This window comes from Lactuca serriola, chromosome 2 (genome assembly GCF_051521515.1).
Source record: "Lactuca serriola cultivar US96UC23 chromosome 2, Lser_US96UC23_V15, whole genome shotgun sequence".
NCBI lineage: Eukaryota > Viridiplantae > Streptophyta > Magnoliopsida > Asterales > Asteraceae > Lactuca > Lactuca serriola.
In genome coordinates, this window is record NC_136409.1 from 29,234,411 (window position 1) to 29,256,545 (window position 22,135).

Below are 22,135 nucleotides of genomic sequence, written 5' to 3' on the forward strand. Positions count from 1 at the left end.
TACTTTTCAGTTGGTCCTATAACAATGACATCTTTAATTTAAACTTCAAAACATTTTCAATTCTTTCTAGAGGCGGTCTACAAATTCCGGAACAGTAAGTAATAGTAGAAAAATAGAACCTTAAACAAAGAGAAAACGAAGAACATACCTGTAAAATAATGGGGGTCGTAGTGCTCGTCTTCTATGTCGGAGATGGGTGTCGATGCATGTCGGAGATGGGATTTGCATGTCGGAATCGAGTCAGAACGTTGGAATCGGAATGCGCCTTTCCGGATTGATATCGCCGCCTCAAATTATATTATGGGTTTTGAAATTCAAACTTCCGATCCGGAACATATACGGTTGATCCAGAATAGGTATTTTGGATCCAATGAAATGAGTCAGGCTAGTCGAAAAATAATCTGGAATTCGTTCCGGAACGACCCAATGCAAAATATGTGGTTATTTTGCAAAAATATTATATTTAAAAAAAAAAACTCAAAAAAATGTTCCTCAATTTCCCTATTTTTGTGCTTATTTTTATGCACATTTTATACTTATGAGTCGGATCAAATATAATACAATTTTGATTATTTGAACTTGCGGTAATTAATTAAAAAAAAACTTACTTATTTTTATGTATATACCCTTGTAGTATATATAATATGATTTTCCTTAATAATTTTTATTCTTTAACCTAAAAGAATAACCGTTGACTTTCTAAACGTTCATGTTTACCCATCCATCGACAATTTAGGGGGTGTTTGGCTTAGCTTTTCATGGGGCAAAAGTCATTTTTGTAAAAGTCACAAAAAGTCAGGTTTTCCTGATTTTACCAAAAAGTTCATTTTTACTTGTATCCAAATTCAAAAGTAGCTTTTAAAATGCATTTGTCAAGCATCTTTTGTTTTCTATCTTTTCCTAAAAGGACTTTTGGCTTCTAAAAAGCTAAGCCAAACACCCCCTTAATTAATGATATCAGTCTTCTAAATTTATTTAACAAATCGAATGATACCTAACTTTTATTAATACAAATATGAAAATTCAATTTACAAAACAGATTAACCCGTTGCCCCCCACACACACACACATACAAAAAAAAAAAAAAAAAAAAAAAAAAAAAAAAAAAAAAAAAAACCATCTACAATAAAAAGAAAAATGACATATTTTAAGGATCATAGTAATTTAAAAACCATAGAAAACAAAGTAACATTTGTAATGTTTTAATTGACCAAGTTTGGAAAAACTATTTTAATGTATAAAACGCGCTTTATTTTTTAATTTATGCGTAATATTCATAATACATATAATACATATGTAATATTTTTTTAAAGGATTTAGTAAAATAGTTATTTTAATAATATAGTAATTAATTATATACGAATAAATTTTTGTTATTTATCTGTAATAAAATAATTTATAAATTTCTAGTAATAAAAAGATATGGATAAAGTTTAGAACAACTAAATAAATTTAAAAGTTATTTATGTAATATTATAGATATTAGATAAAACATAATATGCATAAAATATTTGTTTTGCTGTTCAATATAATTCAATAGATCAGAAATATCTATTGTCATACTACTTTTATATTATTTTTATTAGTTTAATATAAACAATATTGTTAAGAGCTAGAGTTGGTCTAAAAGAATATATTTATTGAAATATTTAAATTATTAAATGATTAAATAACCAACACAGTGTTTCATCAAAGAAGCCGCAGAAGAAATAAAAGAAACCAACTGAACTCCTGATTCAGAACATGTACCTGTCCCGAGTTTCCACCCAACCAAAGATCCACCTTGATCTCACCGTCAATCAACAATGTCCTTCGCCGTCAACTCACCGCCGGCCGTCAGACACTTCCCCCTTTCCCGGTCATCCGTTTGCCGCACACCACGTGTCACCATGGTCGCCCGATCCACCACCGGTGTCTCAGTCTCCACCGCCGCTGCACTCCCTATATTAACCAAATTACAAAACGACTGCGCCACCCCTCTCCCCGTCCTCCGCCACGTCGCTGACGCCATGGCAACTGATATGCGAGCCGGCCTCGCCGTGGATGGCGGCAGTGATCTCAAGATGATCCTTAGTTATGTCGATTCTTTGCCAACTGGGTATGATCTGTTCTTTCAACTTTATCAATTTTAACTCTGGAATGTGATTACCACTTTTAAACCCAAAAGATTTCAAACTCTGGAATTCGAATTTGAAGCTTCTAAGTCAAATTCACTCCTTTATATTTGGATATTGAAACTGAACTAAAGAGGATTTTGTATATAGGAATGAGAGAGGGTTGTTCTATGCATTGGATCTTGGTGGAACGAATTTTCGAGTTCTTAGAACTCAATTAGGAGGAAAGGAAGAACGAGTGATAGACACGGAATTCGAGCAAGTTTCAATACCACAAGATATCATGTTTGGCACCTCCGAGGTCTGTTCTTCCATCATGATCATTCTCAATTAATTTGTTTCTTCAGTTCCAATCTCTTATTGATATATTCGGTTTAATGGATTTGTAGGAGCTGTTTGATTTTATTGCCTCTGCTTTAGCAAATTTTGTGAAAAAAGAGGGGGGAAAGTTTGTGTTGCAAAAAGACAGAAGTCGAGAAACGGGGTTTACTTTCTCTTTTCCGGTGAAACAAACCTCCATTGATTCCGGGATACTAATGAAATGGACTAAAGGTTTTGCAGTCTCGGGAACGGTTTGTATTTTTCTCTTTATTACATGGATCTGTATTGGACAAGACTTAACAAGCTTTCTAGGGCTATCTTCGATGAGAAACTATTTTCCACCTTGTTTTGTGGGACAGTTTTTGTCACATTTACATCAAACCCTGTCCAATGCATGCCAAACGTTGTACAAATCATGTTTTGTTCTTAGTTTTTGTCACATTTACATCAAACCCTGTCCAATGCATGTCAAACGTTGTACAAATCATGTTTTGTTCTTAGTTTTTGTCACATTTACATCAAACCCTGTCCAATGCATGTCAAACGTTGTACAAATCATGTTTTGTTCTGTTAGTTTTTGTCACATTTACCTCAAACCCTGTCCAATGCATGCAAAACGTTGTACAAATCATGTTGTGTTCTGTTCTCACAATTTTTGTCTCATTAAATCAAACCCAGTCCAATGCATGTCAAACGTTGTACAAATCATGTTTTCTTATGTCAATTTTTGTCACATTTTACATCAAAACCTGTCAAATGCATGCCAAACGTTGTACAAATCATGTTTTGTTCTGTCGTGACAATTTTTGTCTCATTTACATCAAACCCGGTCCAATGCATGCGAAACGTGATACAAATCATGTTTTTTTTCTGGGCTTGTCAATTTTTGTCTCATTTACATGAAACCCTGTCCAATGCATGCCAAACGTGGTACACATCATGTTCTATTGTGTCCTGTCAATTTTTGTCTCATCTACATCAAACCCTGTCCAATGCATGCCAAACGTGGTATGCACATGTTCTGCTCTATCTTGTCAATTTTTGTCTCATTTACATCTAACCGAGTCGAATGCATGCCAAACGCTGTACAATCATGTTCTATTTTGTCTCATTTACATAAAACCCTGTCAATTTTTGTCTCGTACAAATCATGTTCTGTTTTGTCTCATTTACATCAAACCCTGTCAATTTTTGTGTCATTTACATCAAACCCAGTCCAATGCATGCCAAATGTTGTACAAATCATGTTCTGTTTTGTCCTGTCCTGTGTAAAACTCAGGGCGTGTATGACATTCGTATGCTATTGATAATTAAAATGAAGTTTGAATTGTGTTTCAGCCCGGAAAGGATATCGTCGCATGTTTAAATGAAGCTATGGGAAGGCAAGGGCTGAATATGCGGGTATCCGCACTGGTTAATGATACAGTTGCAACACTAGCCGGGGCAAGATACTGGGATGATGATGTCATGGTTGCGGTAATTCTCGGGACAGGAACAAATGCTTGCTATGTAGAATCCGTGGACGCCATTCCTAAACTACATGGCCATAAATCTATCTCTGGAAAAACGGTTTGTACATCAATTTTACTTATAATGTTACATCAAATTTAAACATACCACTTAAGTTACTCATATGTAATTAAAAGTTCTACTCCTTTCCTTTGTATGAATTTTCAGCTGAAATTCTGACTTCATTTGTCATGTCATGTGGGATTGTTTTCAGATAGTCAATACAGAGTGGGGAGCGTTCTCAAACGGTCTTCCTTTGACTGAATTCGATAGAGAGATGGATGCAGAGAGTATAAACCCCGGTGAGCAGGTAAGTCTCCACCATCATTGAAATCAGTTTCATTCTCAAAAAAAAAAAAAATTAAGCTAAAATTACTAATTTGCCCTTTTTACGCGATTATCATTTTTTTTGGAGATAGTTATTTGAAAAGACGATATCGGGTATGTATCTTGGCGAAATTGTGAGACGGGTACTTGTGAGGATGGCTGAAGAAAGTTCGTTATTTGGAAAGGATATTCCTAAAAGACTACGAACTCCTTTCACTCTCGGGTAATTAGTAGAATAAAGTTATAATTTTTTTTTTTCTTGAAAATATTGTGTTAAATGGTATCTATTTTTGAAAAGTAATATCAAATTGAAATTATAGGACCCCAAATATAAGTTCTATGCAGCAGGACACTTCTGATGATCTTGAAGCTGTGGGATCGATCCTTTATGAAGTAACAGGGGTAAATTTGTCTTTTCAATATCCTTCTCAAGTTTCAATATATTATTGTTTTAACCGAGGCATGGTTTTTTAGTTCGTGTCAATTGCATAAATTGGTAAAAAAGGTGAAACATCAAACACTATTGCATAAATTGGTAATAAATTGCTAAGTAAATGAAACAATATTGCATCAATAAACGTTTATGGAACGAAACGTGGTCACAATTGTCTTCTTATGAATCATATAATTTAATTTTTTGAAAAAAGTGTTCAAGGAAAAGCTGTCGATGATACTATGTAACCTAATGACAATTACAACAATTTAAAGAGAAAACGTCTACATTTCATTATTGAGAGAAAACTTGAATTACAAAGAAAGAAAAATAGACTATAAATAGAAATTAACCTAGTTAAACCCTATATAAAAGCCCAAATATACAAAATAAGCCCAATAACTTATTATGCTAACAAAAACAACCACCTCACCCACCCAATAACTTATTGGGAAATAGACTTAATAAGGTAATTAACTTTTCGGTTTTTTCACATCTGGGTAACTATCTTTTTTTTGTACACATTTAGGTAACAAACTTTTTGTAAGTGTTCACATATGACCATTATGACCGGCTGTAGCAGGTTATATCCGGTCATAACCAGTCATAATGGTCATATGTGAACACTTCTAAAAAGTTCGTTACCTAGATGTGTTCAAAAAAAGATAGTTACCCAGATGTGAACAAACCGAAAAGGTAACAGTAAAATACGCGAATGGTCCCTGTAGTTTGGATAATTTGTACGTTTGGTCCATAACTTATTTTTTAACTTAGATGATCCTTACTATTTATTTTTGTTGTGTATTTGGTCCCTGTGCAACCTCAAAAGATTATTGTGGGACCCAATTTAAATTTCTCAAATGTGGTTTCAGATTTACGGTGAAGAGATGCAGATATATGAGGTCTATTAATTTTTTTTAATATATAAAAAATAAATACATAAATAAGAAAAAAAATAAAAAGGGCACAATAGTCTTTTGAGGTAGGACAGGGACCAAATGCACAACAAAAATAAATAGTAGGGATCATCTAAGTTTAAAAAATAAGTTATGGACCAAACACACAAATTACCCAAACTACAGAGATCATTCGTGTATTTTACTGTTACCTTTTCGGTTTGTTCACATCTGGGTAACTATCTTTTTTTTGTACACATCTAGGTAACGAACTTTTTGAAAATGTTCACATATGACCATTATGACTGGTTATGACCGGATATAACCTGCTACAGCCGGTCATAATGGTCATATGTGAACACTTCCAAAAAGTTCGTTACCTAGATGTGTACAAAAAAAAAGATAGTTACCCAGATGTGAACAAACTGAAAAGTTAATTACCTTGTTAAGTCCATTTCCCTAACTTATTACCAGCTCTTCTTTCATATGGTCTTGGACTCTTGGTTGTAATGTTACATTTTCGGTCATAAAGTGAAAAGTTGATTCACATTTCATCAAAAAACAACTTTATTATATAAATAAGAAAATTATCAAACGTTCATTTATGAAAATTCATTTAGATAAATAGCATAAAAGACATTAAGTTTACATCAAAATTCTAATTTGACACTGTGTTTTCTAATTTTTTACAATTCTGACCCCATGACTGATCAACCCGGCTACCTGCTGACGTGATATGATGACATGTTAGTTTTGATGACGTGATATGTTAACGTGTCAAAATTGAATTTATTTTCCACAAAAGACACTAAGTTTTCACTTTTTTCGACATGCAATTTGATTAACAAACTCAACTCAATATCAGATGGATTCAAATTTAGATTCGAGGAAGATGGTGGTGGAGGTTTGTGACACGATTGCAAAGCGTGGTGGCCGATTGGCGGGAGCAGGAATTGTTGGGATACTACAAAAGATGGAGGAGGATTCAAAGGGTATTGTGTTTGGAAAACGCACAGTTGTTGCCATGGATGGAGGCCTATATGAACACCACCCTCAATACAAGAGATACCTTAAAGATGCTGTAAAAGAGCTTTTAGGGCCGGAGATATCAAGCAATGTAGTTATCGAGCATTCGAAAGATGGATCTGGTATTGGAGCTGCACTCTTAGCAGCTACAAACTCGATTTACGAACATTAATTGTATATTGTGAGGGTAATTATTGGCCCAAAACTAAATATGTATTGAATGTATCTTATGTGTAATTTTTATAAAAAGTCCAAGTTTTGGAGAATAAAATAACATGATCAATTGATATTAATGGAGGGGTTAATTGTAGAAAATGGAAACCGAGTATTATCTTTTCTAACAATATAGGTAATATACTTTTAAGTTTTGCTCATGATAACAATGTATTGACATTTTTTTTGAAAGAACAATGTATTGACATTTTTTTTTGAAAGAACAATGTATTGACATTTGTTCACTCATAACAACAATGTACTTATATTTTTTTTCTTTTTACCGAGAATAGCTATATGTAACTCATATAAATGTACTTACATTTGCTTACCTATCATAACAACATGCTAATATTTCTTAGATAACAACAATGTGTAAAAAAAAATAAACTACAATGCTCATATTGGTAATGTAATCTAATTAGTTACATTGCTAGTGTAAGTAAAAGATAAAATATATTACTACTATCGATTAAAAAAATGTAAATGCATTGTCATTATAGTACAAGATCAAGAAAGTTGCTTATATTTGCTTATTGGTATCTAAAAACATGCACAAACTGGATTTGAGAGCATTTCTATGAAATGATTCGTGCTTGAGCGGTCTTTTTCATTGAAACCAGCCTAACGTAGAGAATGGGTGGTCTACTTTTCCATTTCTTACGTCCAATCGAGGACAAGTTGTTGAAAGAGCTTTTATTATGTTTATTAGTCACTTTAAGTGAGAAATCCTTATTTTTTCTTCGAAAAAATAAGGTAAGGCTGAGCATTAAAACTGAACCCAAACTAGAAAGTTAGGTTTTTAACTTTTGAAACCCATTGGGTTCGGTTTTAGAATGGGTGTGGTTTTTGAAATCTGGTGTTGTTTTTTCTGCTTCAACCTATGGGTTGTTGGGTTTTGGCTTTGAACCCATTTTCCAACAATTCTAAAGAAAGTGGAAGAGACGTTCGGGATGATATGTGGAGTCGACGGTTAGAAAAAGAGACAAAATGGTGAAGAATTGAGAGGGAGACCGAGTCTCAAGCTGTAACCCCTAACCTAAGTTGCATAAAAGTAAAACATATTTATTTTAAGTTCTAACATATACACACGTTAGGTCTGTTTTGGTTCCATGGGCCATTTTTCCAATTCCGTTTTGCATATTGGGTTGGTTCGTTTTTTGGGTCGGTTTTCAAAGTACAAACTTGATACAAATTGATTTTTTCGGTTTTAAAAATTCAAACCCTAAACCAATGGTTTGGGTTTGGGTTTGGGTTGGGTTTTTTGATTTCAGTTTCTTCATTTTTATTTTATTTATTTTTAGTTATTTTTTTGATTTTTTAGTTTTGGTTTTGCTCACCATAAAAACAAGCATATGAGAGATACAAAGTATAGTGGTTGATGATGGGATTACCGAAAGGTTCACCGTTCGATTTTTACAAAAAAAAATATAAGCCATTTGCATTTTATATGTAAATCATATCTTTTTAACGTGGGCTCACCATTTGGTGTAAGTTGTTCGGACCTAATAAAGCCCAAGGTTGATAGATTTGGACCAACATCACTGGCCATCTTTTTTGTTAAATGTAACTTGTTTACATCTATGTTACTGTACGATAAGGAAAAAAGAACAAGAATGGACGCATGGAGCCAATTTGTCTTTGAAAATCCCAATCTCAGTAAAAGCTTGTGCATGGTTTCAGCTTGGTTCGACTTTTGACCTAACCTGAAACTACCAAAATGTTTGGTTTCTATTTTGAAAAATTAGAATGTCTTTTTTTTTTTTTTTTTTTTTTTTTTTTTTTTTTTTTTTTTTTTTTTTTTTTTTTTTTGTAACGTTCTATAAATTTAAATAATGACATGATATTGAACTTATTTATTTTGCTAGATAAAATAAAAAGAATGAATGGGCTTAAGGAAAGTCTAGCTCTTTTTTTTTTTACTCAATTAGATGTTTTAAGCTTATTTATGTAAAAAAAAAAAATTAAACGACAATTTTAATCTACTCCTAAATTACTCATTTATATCCACGACAAGACTTTAACTCTCAATTTCAAAGAGGAAGGACAACATCGGATACTGCTTATATATCGGTAAAAAAATAAAGTAAGTTGCTACTCATCTTTTAAACTTCTCGAAATGCATATTTTCTATTACAAATTGTACTTCTATTTATTTATTTACAATATTGTACTTCAAAAATTACCGAATTATTGCATCATACTTTAAATCTTATAGTTTTTTTTTCTTATTACAACATAAAAGCCTTTATAAATTGTACTTCTATTTAGTTGAATATGTCATTCATCTGTTACATCTCAATTTACCTAGAACACTAAGGGGTTTTCACATCAGTTCTATCATGGTTTCAACTTTCAAATACCCCGATTTTATTTATTCCATTGATAGCAGTTTCGATTGGACCAGAGTTCCCATCATCATCAAGGTTAATCACTCAATTTAGTTAAAAGTCTTGGTTGCAATTAATTAATGAGATCAAAACACCAGGCAAGAAGTGTACACTTATTGTAATATTTATTTTCGCTTGCAATGTAATCTAAGCCACCAATCTTCTCCTTCAAGAATCCAATGGCCTATGTTTATCCTTACCATGTATACCAACAAACACGAAATCTGAAGGTTGCTTCTGAGCCCTTATATAAAATCTACAAGATCTTAGCCCCTCATAGCTAGCTTATGTTTTCTCCATAAACTTATAAAAATAGATAGACTGCAACTATATTTCCGTGTATCCTAGCCATGTTATGGTATTACAATTTGAAGTTAAATGTAGGGTTTAGGTCATTTTTAGTCTATAGACTTTTCTGGGTGTTTTATTTTGATCATTATATATTGTTTAAGCTATCATTGGGCATTGAACTTGTTTATTTTTGTTCATTTTAGTAACTCTAACCGATGATCGCCGATGTATAACTGTAACAACCGTTCCAGGAAGACTTCTTCTGAGTCATGGTCATTATTTTAGACCTTCAAGATGTGGAATTTGGTGATGTCCACGACATGGTGGAGGAAGCACCACGACGTGGCATGGATTCATGAAACATGCATTCTTTTAAGGTACCACGAGGCAAAGACATGGCCACAACATGGTGGTGACCATTATACAAAACCCCGATTTATGAGGTTAGTGCCCATATTTAAGGGATGTGATGGCTAGGATTTGCTCACCCTCAGCCTCCATCACTCACTCTTGGCTTAGAGCAAACCCTAGCCTCCCTTGGTGGTATTTTGAAGCTTTTTGGTGGTGTTTCGTGGTTTTGAAGCAAGAAGAAGGTGTTTTTAGTCTAAGATTCACCAAGCAAGCTCCTCATCACCTTCTTGCACATATTTTGTACCCTTGCAAGTCCTCAAGTTCATACCATTTGTGTGCTACCCTTCTAAATCTAGACTATTAAGCATTTTTCTTAATGTTCAAGGTGGTTTGAGTGGTTGGACTCCATATAGTTGGCAAGTTTATGGATCCTTAAGGTCCCTGGTCTTATGTTCCAAATTTGAGGTTTTATAGAGTTTTGGTTCCATACATGAGGTTTTGACCTTATTTTTACCATTTTTGACCTAACTTGAGTTCAAGACATACATTGGACATGTATGTCTACTAAGAAACAATTTTTATGATGACTTTGGGTGAAAAAAAGTTGTAACATATCAAAAATTACAAAGAGATTTTTCATTTACAGATAGATTAACCAGTTAAACCCTTTATGTCAAAACCATTAAGTAACATTCGATTGATTAAAACCACAGGCTATTAGAGTTCAATTACAAAACAACAGAAACCAATATCTTCGATGCATGTGTATAGTCCCGTTGAACTCTTCTCGTGAACAACCTACAAAACATTTTATCCACAATGTAAGCGTAAAGCTTAGTAAGTTTCCGAATGTACCACATATACCATCATACATACAATGCATCCAAGCAAAACAATTGGATCATATATATATATATATATATATATATATATATATATATATATATATACCTTGACTCCATTGCCATGGTCACAATCTTTCTTATCATTAGGCTCAGCCCTATGGAGTATACATGCCTAGCCCCGACTCTATTGCCATGGTCTTTCCCCACAATGTCGAGGGTCACATCTCGATCTCACATATAAGTGTTATGGGCCACATCTTGGTCGTCCATACAATACATAAAATCATAAAGTCGTACGTAGTCGGGGATCAGATAGACAATAAAACAAATGATCCACCCACGAGCGAATAATCAGACAAGAACATCACAATCAGGCACTAGACCAAGATTTCATAGGCTATCCAACTTAGATTATATAAAAACCAAGTCATCTCTACCACATAATCATATAACATGATCACATAACATGACTAACATAATACATTCCCTTGGCAAGTCACCTTCCATAGTTACCCTATCATTGACCACTTCTCAATTAAGTCCTTAGTCGGTTAACCTACATAATCTTGATAATTGACCTTCCCCAGTTACCCTAACCAAACATAACCCCTACCAGAATCATACAATCCACAGGCAAAACCCTATCGGTCTAACATACAATGACACCAAGTGCCCTACACTACACATGCATAACAAGGAGTTATCATAGTCAACTAGCATACTTGTACTCTAACAATATCCATATCTAACCCCTTGTACTAGTCGATTCCACGAATCAGCTATACCACAAACATATAAACCCTCAATCAATAGCTCACATACTCCAAGTTTGACCCAAAGTCAAACTAGTCAAATGCCGACATTTACCACAACATAGAGGCCTCTTGGCCACATCATGGCCATGTCTAGACAAAACAATCAACATGTAGGACATTGCAATGTCGTGGTCCCTCTTTAGCCATGTTGTGGAAACGTCAGGACAATACCAACATGACTTTGGACTCTGCCACGAAGTGAGCCTTCCTTGGCCATGTCCTGGGAACTGGTAGTTTGTTCCAAAACTCCATTAAGTGCTTAATCCTTACAAATCAAGGCTCAAAAGTTAAGATATACTTCTTCCTAATGATTTAATGGATAAAGTTTCCAAATTTATCTATTAGGACCTCACCCCAAATCAAATATACAACCCTAGGTTCATTAAGCATTAATATAACCAATACTTGCACATGGGACCAAGAACTCTCAAATTAAGACCTTATTCTCACTTAACAGAAGTCCATGACTATAAGAAAACCATATTAAGCTCTAGACCTCCTAAAAAAACAAGAGCAACCAATGGGAACAAAGACCAATCATCAAAGTCAAGAACATGGATCTCAAAAGAAAAAGGTCAACGTGTAAGATTTTTACGTTCAAAGGTTCAAAAACTAGAATAGGATGATGGATCTAGTAATGCTCTATGCTTCCTTGCACCAAAATAAACTTCCTTTTTATTTAAGTTTCACCAAATGAAGTAAACAACCTCAAGATCAAGCCACCTAGCTCATAACCATGGAAAAGAGGCTAGGGCTTCGAAATGGACAGATGGAGGCTGAAGGAGAAAACCTAATCCATGAGTTAAGGTGTTTGAATATGATGGAAACCCTAAAAATCTTGGGCTTGGGCTGCAGCGGCTATCACAGCGTGGCCATACTCTTGCCACGTCGTGCAAACCAAAGTAGACATGTGTTTCATAATAATCATGCCACTTCGTGGGCATAAACTCACCACGTCGTGGAATAGGGTTTTTCTCCAAAAACCCTATCTTGATCACATTAAGCGTTTAGCTGATACTTCTAGAAAACATGTGTTACAACTCATCACCACTAAAAGTAGATTTCGTCCTCGAAATATGTCCTAACCACCTACTCTTAAAACACCCTACAAATCCCTTATGGGGTTCCCCAAGCCCGTTCCCATCCAGAAGCCACTCAGAATGCCCAAACCTGCAACAACGTTTGTAAGGATTTCCAAAGCCAAGCGTATAAACCATACCTGAGCAGAAACTTCTAAAGGTTGAAACCATATTCGCTGCAAAACTGGAAATAAGTTTTTAAACAATCATTCCCTTCAGAACTAAGGCTAACCCAATTCTGAGCTAGAAACATGCGACCTTACAAAGAGACAACACTAACACATCAACACTAAACTACATTGAGAAGAACTAACTTCCTTAACCATAATTTGAAGACTCCCAAAGTATGTATGACTTCGAGATAGACATAGCCACCTGAACCTCAACCTTGCTAACCCAAAACTCACAATCTGAATCAACCAAGGCCTCCCTGAGCTTGCATTGTTTTGCTGATAAACTGAAGGACGGAATCCCCAACCAACCATCATAGTCGACAACCCCACACTTAGATGCCAAAAAGTGAGACCTCTAACAACCCAACGGACAACGACTATACTAACATATACAACAACATGACTCTAAAAGCCATTAACCCTAAATGGAAGAATAACTAATCAACTAATCAAATAGCGACCGATCTATTCCAACCCAAGTGAATGATATGGTCCTCCCATAGTCTTACAATCATTTTCGTTGCTACAGCCCAACTACAGTCGTTCCTACCATGATCCAACCATGTTCTTCCATATGTGAATGCTATGATCTAACCATAGTCTTAAAATCAATCCCATACTACATCTCAACCATATCCTTTCTGTCATGATCCAACCATGGTATTCCAAACAAAACTACAAGGATACCAAGCAAGACTAACACGAGACAGACCCCTAATCTACTAAACCCCACCAGTTTTTTGGGTCGTGCTTCGAACATCATATCCTTCATAAAACAAGAATAAGAAGAGAGGCCCTCACACAACCCTTGACTCGAGCCTAATAACTGACTCTACCTAGTGGTACAACTGATGCTCCTAGTCTTCCAGATGACATAACCTTGAACCTTTAACATCTTCTTCCTCGGTCATAATCGACTGATGAACAACACTTTTTTCACAAATCTTCATTCCTGAAAACCATCCGAACCTATTACTTATATCCTCCAATACGAGCTTTAAGATGCCAAACCACCCAGATCATTTCGATTGAATTAGAGATTTTCCCCCACTTGGAATTAGCTAGACTATTATGTCTTCAAATCCATACAAAATTCCAAGTCAATCCAATGGCTTCATTACTTGTTCCTTGCCACCATACCAACATAAAAGCAAGGAGAATCCAAATCATACAAAAAAAACCTAAGAGATCCAACACACATATGCAATCCCAATATCAGATCATAAATCCAAACATAACTAATCAACCACTGCAGAACCAAAGCTGATAAATCAAACCCTAACCCTTAGGACTCCAACTATCTCATATCCTTCATCTGGTAACCGCCAAGCTAAAGGCACTTGATCCAAAACCACCCCATTCTCTCTTAGAGCACAATCAGCCTTAACGTGGTCTAGATGATTACAAATGAAGCATACTCTTAACTCCCTCTAACTATAGTCCCGAATGTAGTGACCATCTCGACAGTATCTGAAACACCTTAAAACTGGCGTATGACAAGTACCCCGGTGAATCTGATCACACCTACTACAAGATCTACAAGTCTCTCAATTGCCTAACGGAATGCCAGTCACTCTGGCTTTCTTAAACGATGCAACTGATGCGCAAACCTAGTCATGTTCCTCTTTCATTGTTCGGTCTCCAACTTCAGCTCCCTTTCCCTAGCTACCTTCACCAAACTAGAAAGAGTCCTATGATTCGAGATGCTCATGTGCTCCCAAATCTTCGTCCTCAACATACCATGGTAAGGAGTCATCCTTATCTCCTTTGAAGCTACATACAGAAGGAAAAATAGTGCCCTTTCTCTAAACTTGACGATGACCTTATCCACCTTCCATGTAGTCAGCTCAAGTGCTAAAATCTCCAGGACCAACTGTTGAACCTCAATCGCCGACACAAACTCCCTCTTGAATCAAGCGACAAAATCTTCCTAATACATAGACTCGACCGCATCAGGTTCGAGGTTCTGAACAACCTTGCACCACCACTCTCTAGCTCCATAACACAAAAGACACTCTGCAAACTTGACCTTGGCCTCTGTTGGACAAAAGCTGGCGTGATAGGTGCTCTCCACATCTGCAATCCAACACATACTGATGATCGGCTCCTACTCCAAAAGAAATAAGGAACTCTACAAATGTCAAATTCCTTGAAGGTAACTATACAAGCCCCGAGTTGACCGACCTCCCAATCAGCCTGAAGAACCCTAAGCTGCTCATCCATCACTGGAATCAAATCCTTCCTGATTGTGCAGACCAAGCTTGGCATATACTTTCTCACGAACCTTGAAATCTTAGCGACAATGATGTTACGGATAACATCCTCATGGAAAGTCGCCATCATGAATTTGAAAGATAATGAAACTTATCAAAACAAAGCATAGTGCAAACCCCCGTTATGCATACCCACCTATAGCTTCCTAGTATTCTTGTAACACTCCCTGACCCAAGTATGGATCTTATGCTTTCATTAGTACGGACCCAATACTACATTCCACATCTAACCATACCAGTTCCAAGGACTATTCCAAGACTCCCAAGTCACTTCACATCACTCCTCTAAACTCTTTATGTGCATGCATATGTCTATCCATATACATAATACCATACTTCCTAGACTCTCTTGCTAGGATCCTTCCCTTCCCACAAACCCAAATTGCTAGAAGTCTTTACTAATACCGCTGGTTGTCTCGATCATGCAAGTTATACACAATACAAGATCGAATAGACTGTTGAATAAATAATTCTACCCTAAGTCCATAACCAGATAAGGAATATGAAATAAGGATAAATCAATCATTCTAAGGCTATACAATCCCAATCGTGTACAACTCTAAATCACACACCTAGAAATTAACATTATCAATATAGAATTCAAGCAAGACATAGCAAAAACTTCTCTAAACTAAGGCATCACAGATGTTAGACAATTCTATCATTCAAATCCTAAGCGAATCTATAACCTACCTTCTAGTATGTATAACAATTCATAACACAAATACAAGATTATATGGGTATATTAGGAATTACTTACATCCTAAGCTCCGAATGAATGTGCGCATAGCATTCTCCAATTAGTATAAAATATTTTTAGAAAATCATTTCCTCGAATAAAAGCCTTTTCATTTGAAAATCTCTCAACTATTAGTTTGAGTTCAGACACACCGTAAGGCACCTCAAACCAAGGCTTTGATACTAACTTGTAATGTCCCGAAAATTACAAAGACATTTTTCATTTATAAATAGATTAACCAATTAAACCCTATATGTCAAAAACCATTAAGTAACATTCGATTGATTAAAACCATATGTTATCAGAGTTTAATTACAAAACAACAGAAACAAATATCTTCGATGGGTGTGCATAGTCCTACCGAGCTCTTCCCACGAACAACCCGCAAAACATTTTATCCACAACTGTAAGCATAAAGCTTAGTGAGTTCCCCAGTATACCACATATATCGTCATACACACAATGCATCTAAGAAAAACGTCGGCTCTATAGCCAAACAATAAGATCTCCTATCCATATATATATATATATATATATATATATATATATATATATATATATATATATATCATACATAACAGGCCTAACCCTAGGGAGTATGTGGCCCCATCCATGACTCCATTCCTATGGTCCCAACCACGGTCTTTCGTATCACTGGGCCGAGCCCTAGGGAGTATATGAAACATCCCAAAAATACAACCCAAAAGTTTCATTTTAAATCATTACAAAAAACCATGAATTTCAAACTTCACATCAAAACATAAGTCATGGAACTCGAAACATCATAAAAAAAATTTCAATGAATCAAAACATGTATCAAATATTAGAGTAAATATCCTAGGCTGGAAACTATGGTGTGTGCCATGTGATCACCCCGAGTCCTTACCTTTGCTAGCCGAAGTACCTAAAACCAAACTGAAAACTGTAAGCACGAAGCTTAGTGAGCTCCTCCAAACTACCACATAACATAAACATATATATATATATATATATATATATATATATATATATATATATATATATATATATATATCATATAACAGATAATACAATAATGGGACACCGCCCAACTGCATCGGGATGAACCCGACATCGGCTTACCCGGCATCGGACTCCTACCTGACATCGGGCTCACCCCGACATCAGACCACGTCTGGCATCGGGCTTGCCCAGGCATCAGGCTTACCCGAAACATACACATCATATCATATATCATAAACACATAACATAAAACATAACATATAACTAACATGCATCGGGCTTGCCCTAGAACACATAACACATAACATGCATGAATCACAAAGACATCAATCATATATATACTCTTCTTGGGACCGCCCTGTCACATTAAGAGTACCAATTTTTTTGCATGATCATTCACACCTTGTTTGTGATCCTCGACATCCCATTCACAAACTTGATAGCGCACAATCGAGATTTAAATATGCCATTGAAAGTTCAATGAATCTCAAAATAATCTAGGAATTTCAAATCCAATTAAACCTAATAAGTGTTTTTGGTTTTCATGGTGGAAATTGGTAAATCATCATTTACCTACCTTCAAATATTTTACAATTGGATTACAGCATCCCTCTTTGCAATTGTAGAATATTGTGTTGGATCCTAGCCTTATTATTTCATTTGGGTGATTTATTAAGGATTCCCATCTAATCTAAAACTTTGTTCCTTTTCTTTTACAGATGCCTATCCCAAACAATGCTTTAGGCTCAAACCCTTCAGGCTCTTTCTCCCTAATGAACTTAGTGGGGGAGAACCATATTCAATGGATCCAACTTTAATGATTGGATCATAAACATTAGAATGGACCTTCGATATGAGGACAAAGAATATGTTCTTGACAAAGAGCTGAAGGAAATTGATGAGCAAACTGCTACTCTCGAACAAATTAAGGAGTACCGGACTCATGAGAGGGACACGGCCAAAGTGTTGTGTATAATGATAGCTACCATGTCTGCTGAGTTGCAAAAGTCCTATGAGGACTATTGGCCCTATAAAATGCACTTAGATTTGACGGAAAGGTACCACCAATCTGCTCGACAGGAAAGATATGAGATCATAGCCTCCATGATCACCACTAAAATGAAGGATGGAGAGTCCATCACGGGCCACTTGCAGAAAATGCAAAGATATGTGGTCCGCTTGCTAAAGTTGAATGTCAACTTTGATGAAGAATTAGCTATTGATATTATTGCTCATTCCTGTGACAACCCAAAATTTCCATTCTGAACAAACAATATCACTTCAATAAAAGTTATAATAGTCACAGTTGATTTTCAGACTTTTTAGTATAAGTTTGAGTACTTTAGGGTTTACACTTCAGGAAATATCAGGAGAGTGGATGCACTAGGGTTTTGTGCAACACTGTTATTCCAATACTCTGTTATATTAGAAATCATTTCAGGAATAAAAATATTTTTTGCCAAAAATATCTCAGGACTATAAATAGAATTCTGAACCAAATTCATTCATTATTCGCATTTCCAACTAGAGAAAAGCCATTTTCTCTCTCACGGATCTTCGGGGTTTTATACCAAAACGTGAGTAACTCTCTCTAGTAGTGTTAGAAAGCTTATTATGTGTTTATAACATGAATTAGATAGTTAAATAACTAGATTTAGGAGTTTACTCCCCAAGGTGTTCTTGGGCGGTAAACTCCCGAAACAAAGCCTAGCCTTTCCCCCGTGATATGATATTACCTAGGAATCATATATAGGTGTATTTGGGACATGAAAACCACCAAGAATCACCAAGTTTTGGGTGTTCACGGCCCAAGAAGATCTTGGACCGTGAACTCCAAAATCATGGACCAAAGAGTGCTTTTGGCACTCCTAAAGTCTTGGACAATTACCTAGGGTTACTCCTACATAAATCAAGGACATTAAAACATCAAAAACACCCCTCAAAGTGAGTTCACGGCCCTAATAAGGTTCTTGGGCCGTGAACATCAAACAAAGGCACCAAAGTGTGCCTAAGGCCTTCATATGCTTGGGATAAAAGTCTAAGACCTATACTACATGTGCAAGAGACTTGAAAGCATCAAAAACACCATTCCAAGGGAGTTTACGGCAGTAAACTCCAAAGGAAATGGCCTTAGGGCCGTAAACTCCTCAAAGGAGTGTTTCTATGCCCTAAACACTTCCAAGAATTAACCCACAAAGTTGGAATGATTCTAGGGATCATTTAACACCTCAAAACAACCAAGGACATTAAGTCTTGGAGTTTACGGTCGTAAACTCAAGATTTTACACCCGTAAACTCCATGTGTGAGGTTATATGGAGAGTAAACTCAAGTATGGGGTCCTTTGGAACCCTAAACCCAAGTACCTTGTCCCACAATAACGTATATGCAATCCTTAGGGCTTATAACACTTATATAAAGTGTTTATTATGTTCTAGGATGTCTTAACATTATCAATTAGTAATTTAAGACTAATTGAGTGCATATATGTGTGATTATATGTTCATTAGGATCATAGTGTGTGTACAAGTCCTCACTTGACACCCAACAATCCTACACCGTCCAGTTCATCCAAACTACCATCTACAGGTGAGTTCATACCCCTAAATCAATGTTTTAAATGATTTTAAATTCTTTAATTGGGGGGGGGGGGGAATACAAGTAGAAAACAACATGTTATTAAATCATTTATATGTATTTTATAACTGTGTTTTAAATCAGCAGATTTCACATACTACAAAATGTGATGCATGAAATGGTTTTAAATATTAAAAATACTTTGTTATCAAATGTATTACTTTTGAAATGTTTATTAAAGTGACATCAAGTCATTGTTAGTTATTGTTCAAAACTCTTAGATGTCGTACAAAACCATTTTTACCTTCTTGGACCAAACTATACTTATACGCATATGTTCATATATATGTTAGAGATTATAGTTTTCATCCTTCATTTAATTTCCCACACTCTTGTGTAGCAAGGGTGTATAAACATACTTGAACAACCAATTACCTTTCTGTTAACTATCATAGGGATAGTTAGAAGATATCAAACATTATTCCTATGACAAGGAATCACACAAGAGTCAGTTCATTCATGAGTCTATACCAGTACCTTACATGATACATGAGTACACTTACTTAGGATTACATGATACATGAGTACACTTACTTAGGATTACATGATACATGAGTACGTTTACATAGATACGTTTATCTGAATACGCCTACATGAATACCATACATGAGTACTGTTACATAGATATATTATCCTGTATTCACTTACCTGGATACTTGTATCTCAACTTGTGAGGATGATTTATTAGTATTTCTTGTGTAAATTATCTTTCCTATCCCAGTTCAACGGGATATCTAGGCTGGACTAACCATTCCGAATCCCACTGATTAGCACCAGTGGTCGATGACCATCTACGGAGGTCTAAGGTTACTATTTATATTAGGTAGATTGATATCGGGACTAACCCTTCCACCCACCTGCTGCTGCTACAGAGGACAAGTGGACAATCTTCGGATGTTCATTAGGTTATACTTTTCGCTTATTGCGATGTTCTGTTACTCCTAGTACCCAGTGATAACACTTACATTAATACTTTTTCTGGACAATCTTCGGATGTTCATTAGGTTATACTTTTTGCTTATTGCGATGTTGTGTTACTCCTAGTACCTAGTGATAACACTTACATTAATACTTTTTCTGGAAATCTTCGGATGTTCATTAGGTTATACTTTTCGCTTATTGCGATGTTGTGTTACTCCTAGTACCCAGTGATAACACTTACATTAATACTTTTTTTGGACAATCTTCGGATGTTCATTAGGTTATATATTTCGCTTATTGCGATTTTGTGTTAGTCCTAGTACCCAGTGACAACACTTACATTAGTACTTTTTCCTGTTTACTTTATTTTGTGATACTTTCACATAAACGAGGAGTTAGACTAAGTACTTTAGTACTAGTCAATAGAAAGGATAAACTATCATTTTACTTACCGAACATTTAAGTCTTGGTAGAAGACTATCATATACTCTTTCCTGTTTACTTTATTCTGTGATAGTTTTACATAAACGATGAGTTAGACTAAGTACGTTAGTACTAGTCAATAGAAGGAAAAACTATCATTTTACTTTCAAAACATTCGGGTCTTGTTTGAAGACTACATTTCATAATAATAGAAAATAAGGGATTTTCTAGGGCTTTTCATACTTACATCAACATTTTCAATTAGAGTTTTACATGACTTTTAAAACAGCTTTTCAAAGCAAGGCAATGACACTTAAATACTTATGAATTCACCAGCTTTAAAGCTGATACTCTCTTTCAAAATAACTTGTATTCTCAGGTCATCAATAGACAGGTACAATGGCCAGGTCTTGAGAAGACGGAGCAGACAAGTCTCGTCTTTTATTTTGATTATATATTTTTGGTGTCTTATTACAATGAAAGAAAACATGTATTAAAACTTTACTTATAATGCAATGGATGATGTTGTTGCTTGTTTACTATTTTACACTGTTGTGATACTGTACATGAAGTCCTCCACCCCTGAACGTTTCCGCCGTTCATGGTTTTGGGGTGTGACAATTCCCTACCTCCTTGTGATGATCAGTTTCGTATGACCTATCATAGGAAGAAGGAGGAGGTCACTCTTAGGTGTTATTTGTTTTTTCGAAGCGAAAATGCTTGAAGTATGTGGACCACCTCTACAACCCTCTGTAGCAGAAGAGGTGGATCAAATGGCTGCAGAACATAATAAGAAGTTTGTTTGCTTTTTTTTTTTTATGTCTGCAAGTTGCAATAAACTAAAAATTAAATAAGTTGATTTTATACACTTAAAATAGTTTTTTAACAAGGAAATTTTAATAATTATAGTGTTACAATAATGAAATAAAATCCATACAATCAAATTAGTCTTATAATAACAATTTCATTTAAAATAATTTATTTCATATTTTGCATTAACTGCCACATAATTTCATCCCGTAACTATGTCACACGTCTCGCTCAGCAATTCCATCTCGTAACAAGGTCACAGGTTTGATGATCAAAATCTTGAACTTCAATGGCACATAATTGGTCAAAGCATAAGCATAAATGTGAATCACTCACCTGCAAATTGCAAATATCAAGTTTATATAAATTTTATATCGATTCTAGAATGTTATCTGTTAAGGACTTAAAGTGTTTATTAAATTAATTAAAATTGAATATAAACGTATGGTGTCTAAAGTCTAAAAAAATATTGGGTCATTAAAGTCAAAAGTTATAAAGTACGACCATTTCAATATATTATAACAATTAACAATCCAAAAGTTTTCTTTCTTTATTTGCTTTACTGTGTTC

General features: G+C 35.2%; 1 protein-coding gene across 1 annotated transcript; it reads left to right on the forward strand.

The window, feature by feature from the left end:
- Positions 1-1,705: 1,705 nt before the first annotated feature.
- HXK3 (hexokinase 3) lies at positions 1,706-6,941 on the forward strand. Its single transcript, XM_079023831.1, has 8 exons — positions 1,706-2,098; positions 2,265-2,415; positions 2,504-2,686; positions 3,774-4,004; positions 4,159-4,254; positions 4,364-4,494; positions 4,592-4,673; positions 6,466-6,941. Exons 1-8 carry the CDS (start codon positions 1,806-1,808, stop codon positions 6,796-6,798), a joined length of 1,500 nt encoding a protein of 499 aa, XP_078879957.1. The 5' UTR covers positions 1,706-1,805; the 3' UTR covers positions 6,799-6,941.
- The last annotated feature ends 15,194 nt before the right edge of the window (positions 6,942-22,135 follow it).

What these genes read in the sequence shown, in the direction of transcription:
- HXK3 (XM_079023831.1), top strand. Translation starts at nt 1,806, where the DNA reads ATGTCCTTCGCCGTCAACTCACCGCCGGCCGTCAGACACTTCCCCCTT. An exon ending in GTCGATTCTTTGCCAACTGG is followed by an intron (nt 2,099 to 2,264) that starts GTATGATCTGTT and finishes TTTTGTATATAG; the next exon opens with GAATGAGAGAGGGTTGTTCT. An exon ending in GTTTTGCAGTCTCGGGAACG is followed by an intron (nt 2,687 to 3,773) that starts GTTTGTATTTTT and finishes ATTGTGTTTCAG; the next exon opens with CCCGGAAAGGATATCGTCGC.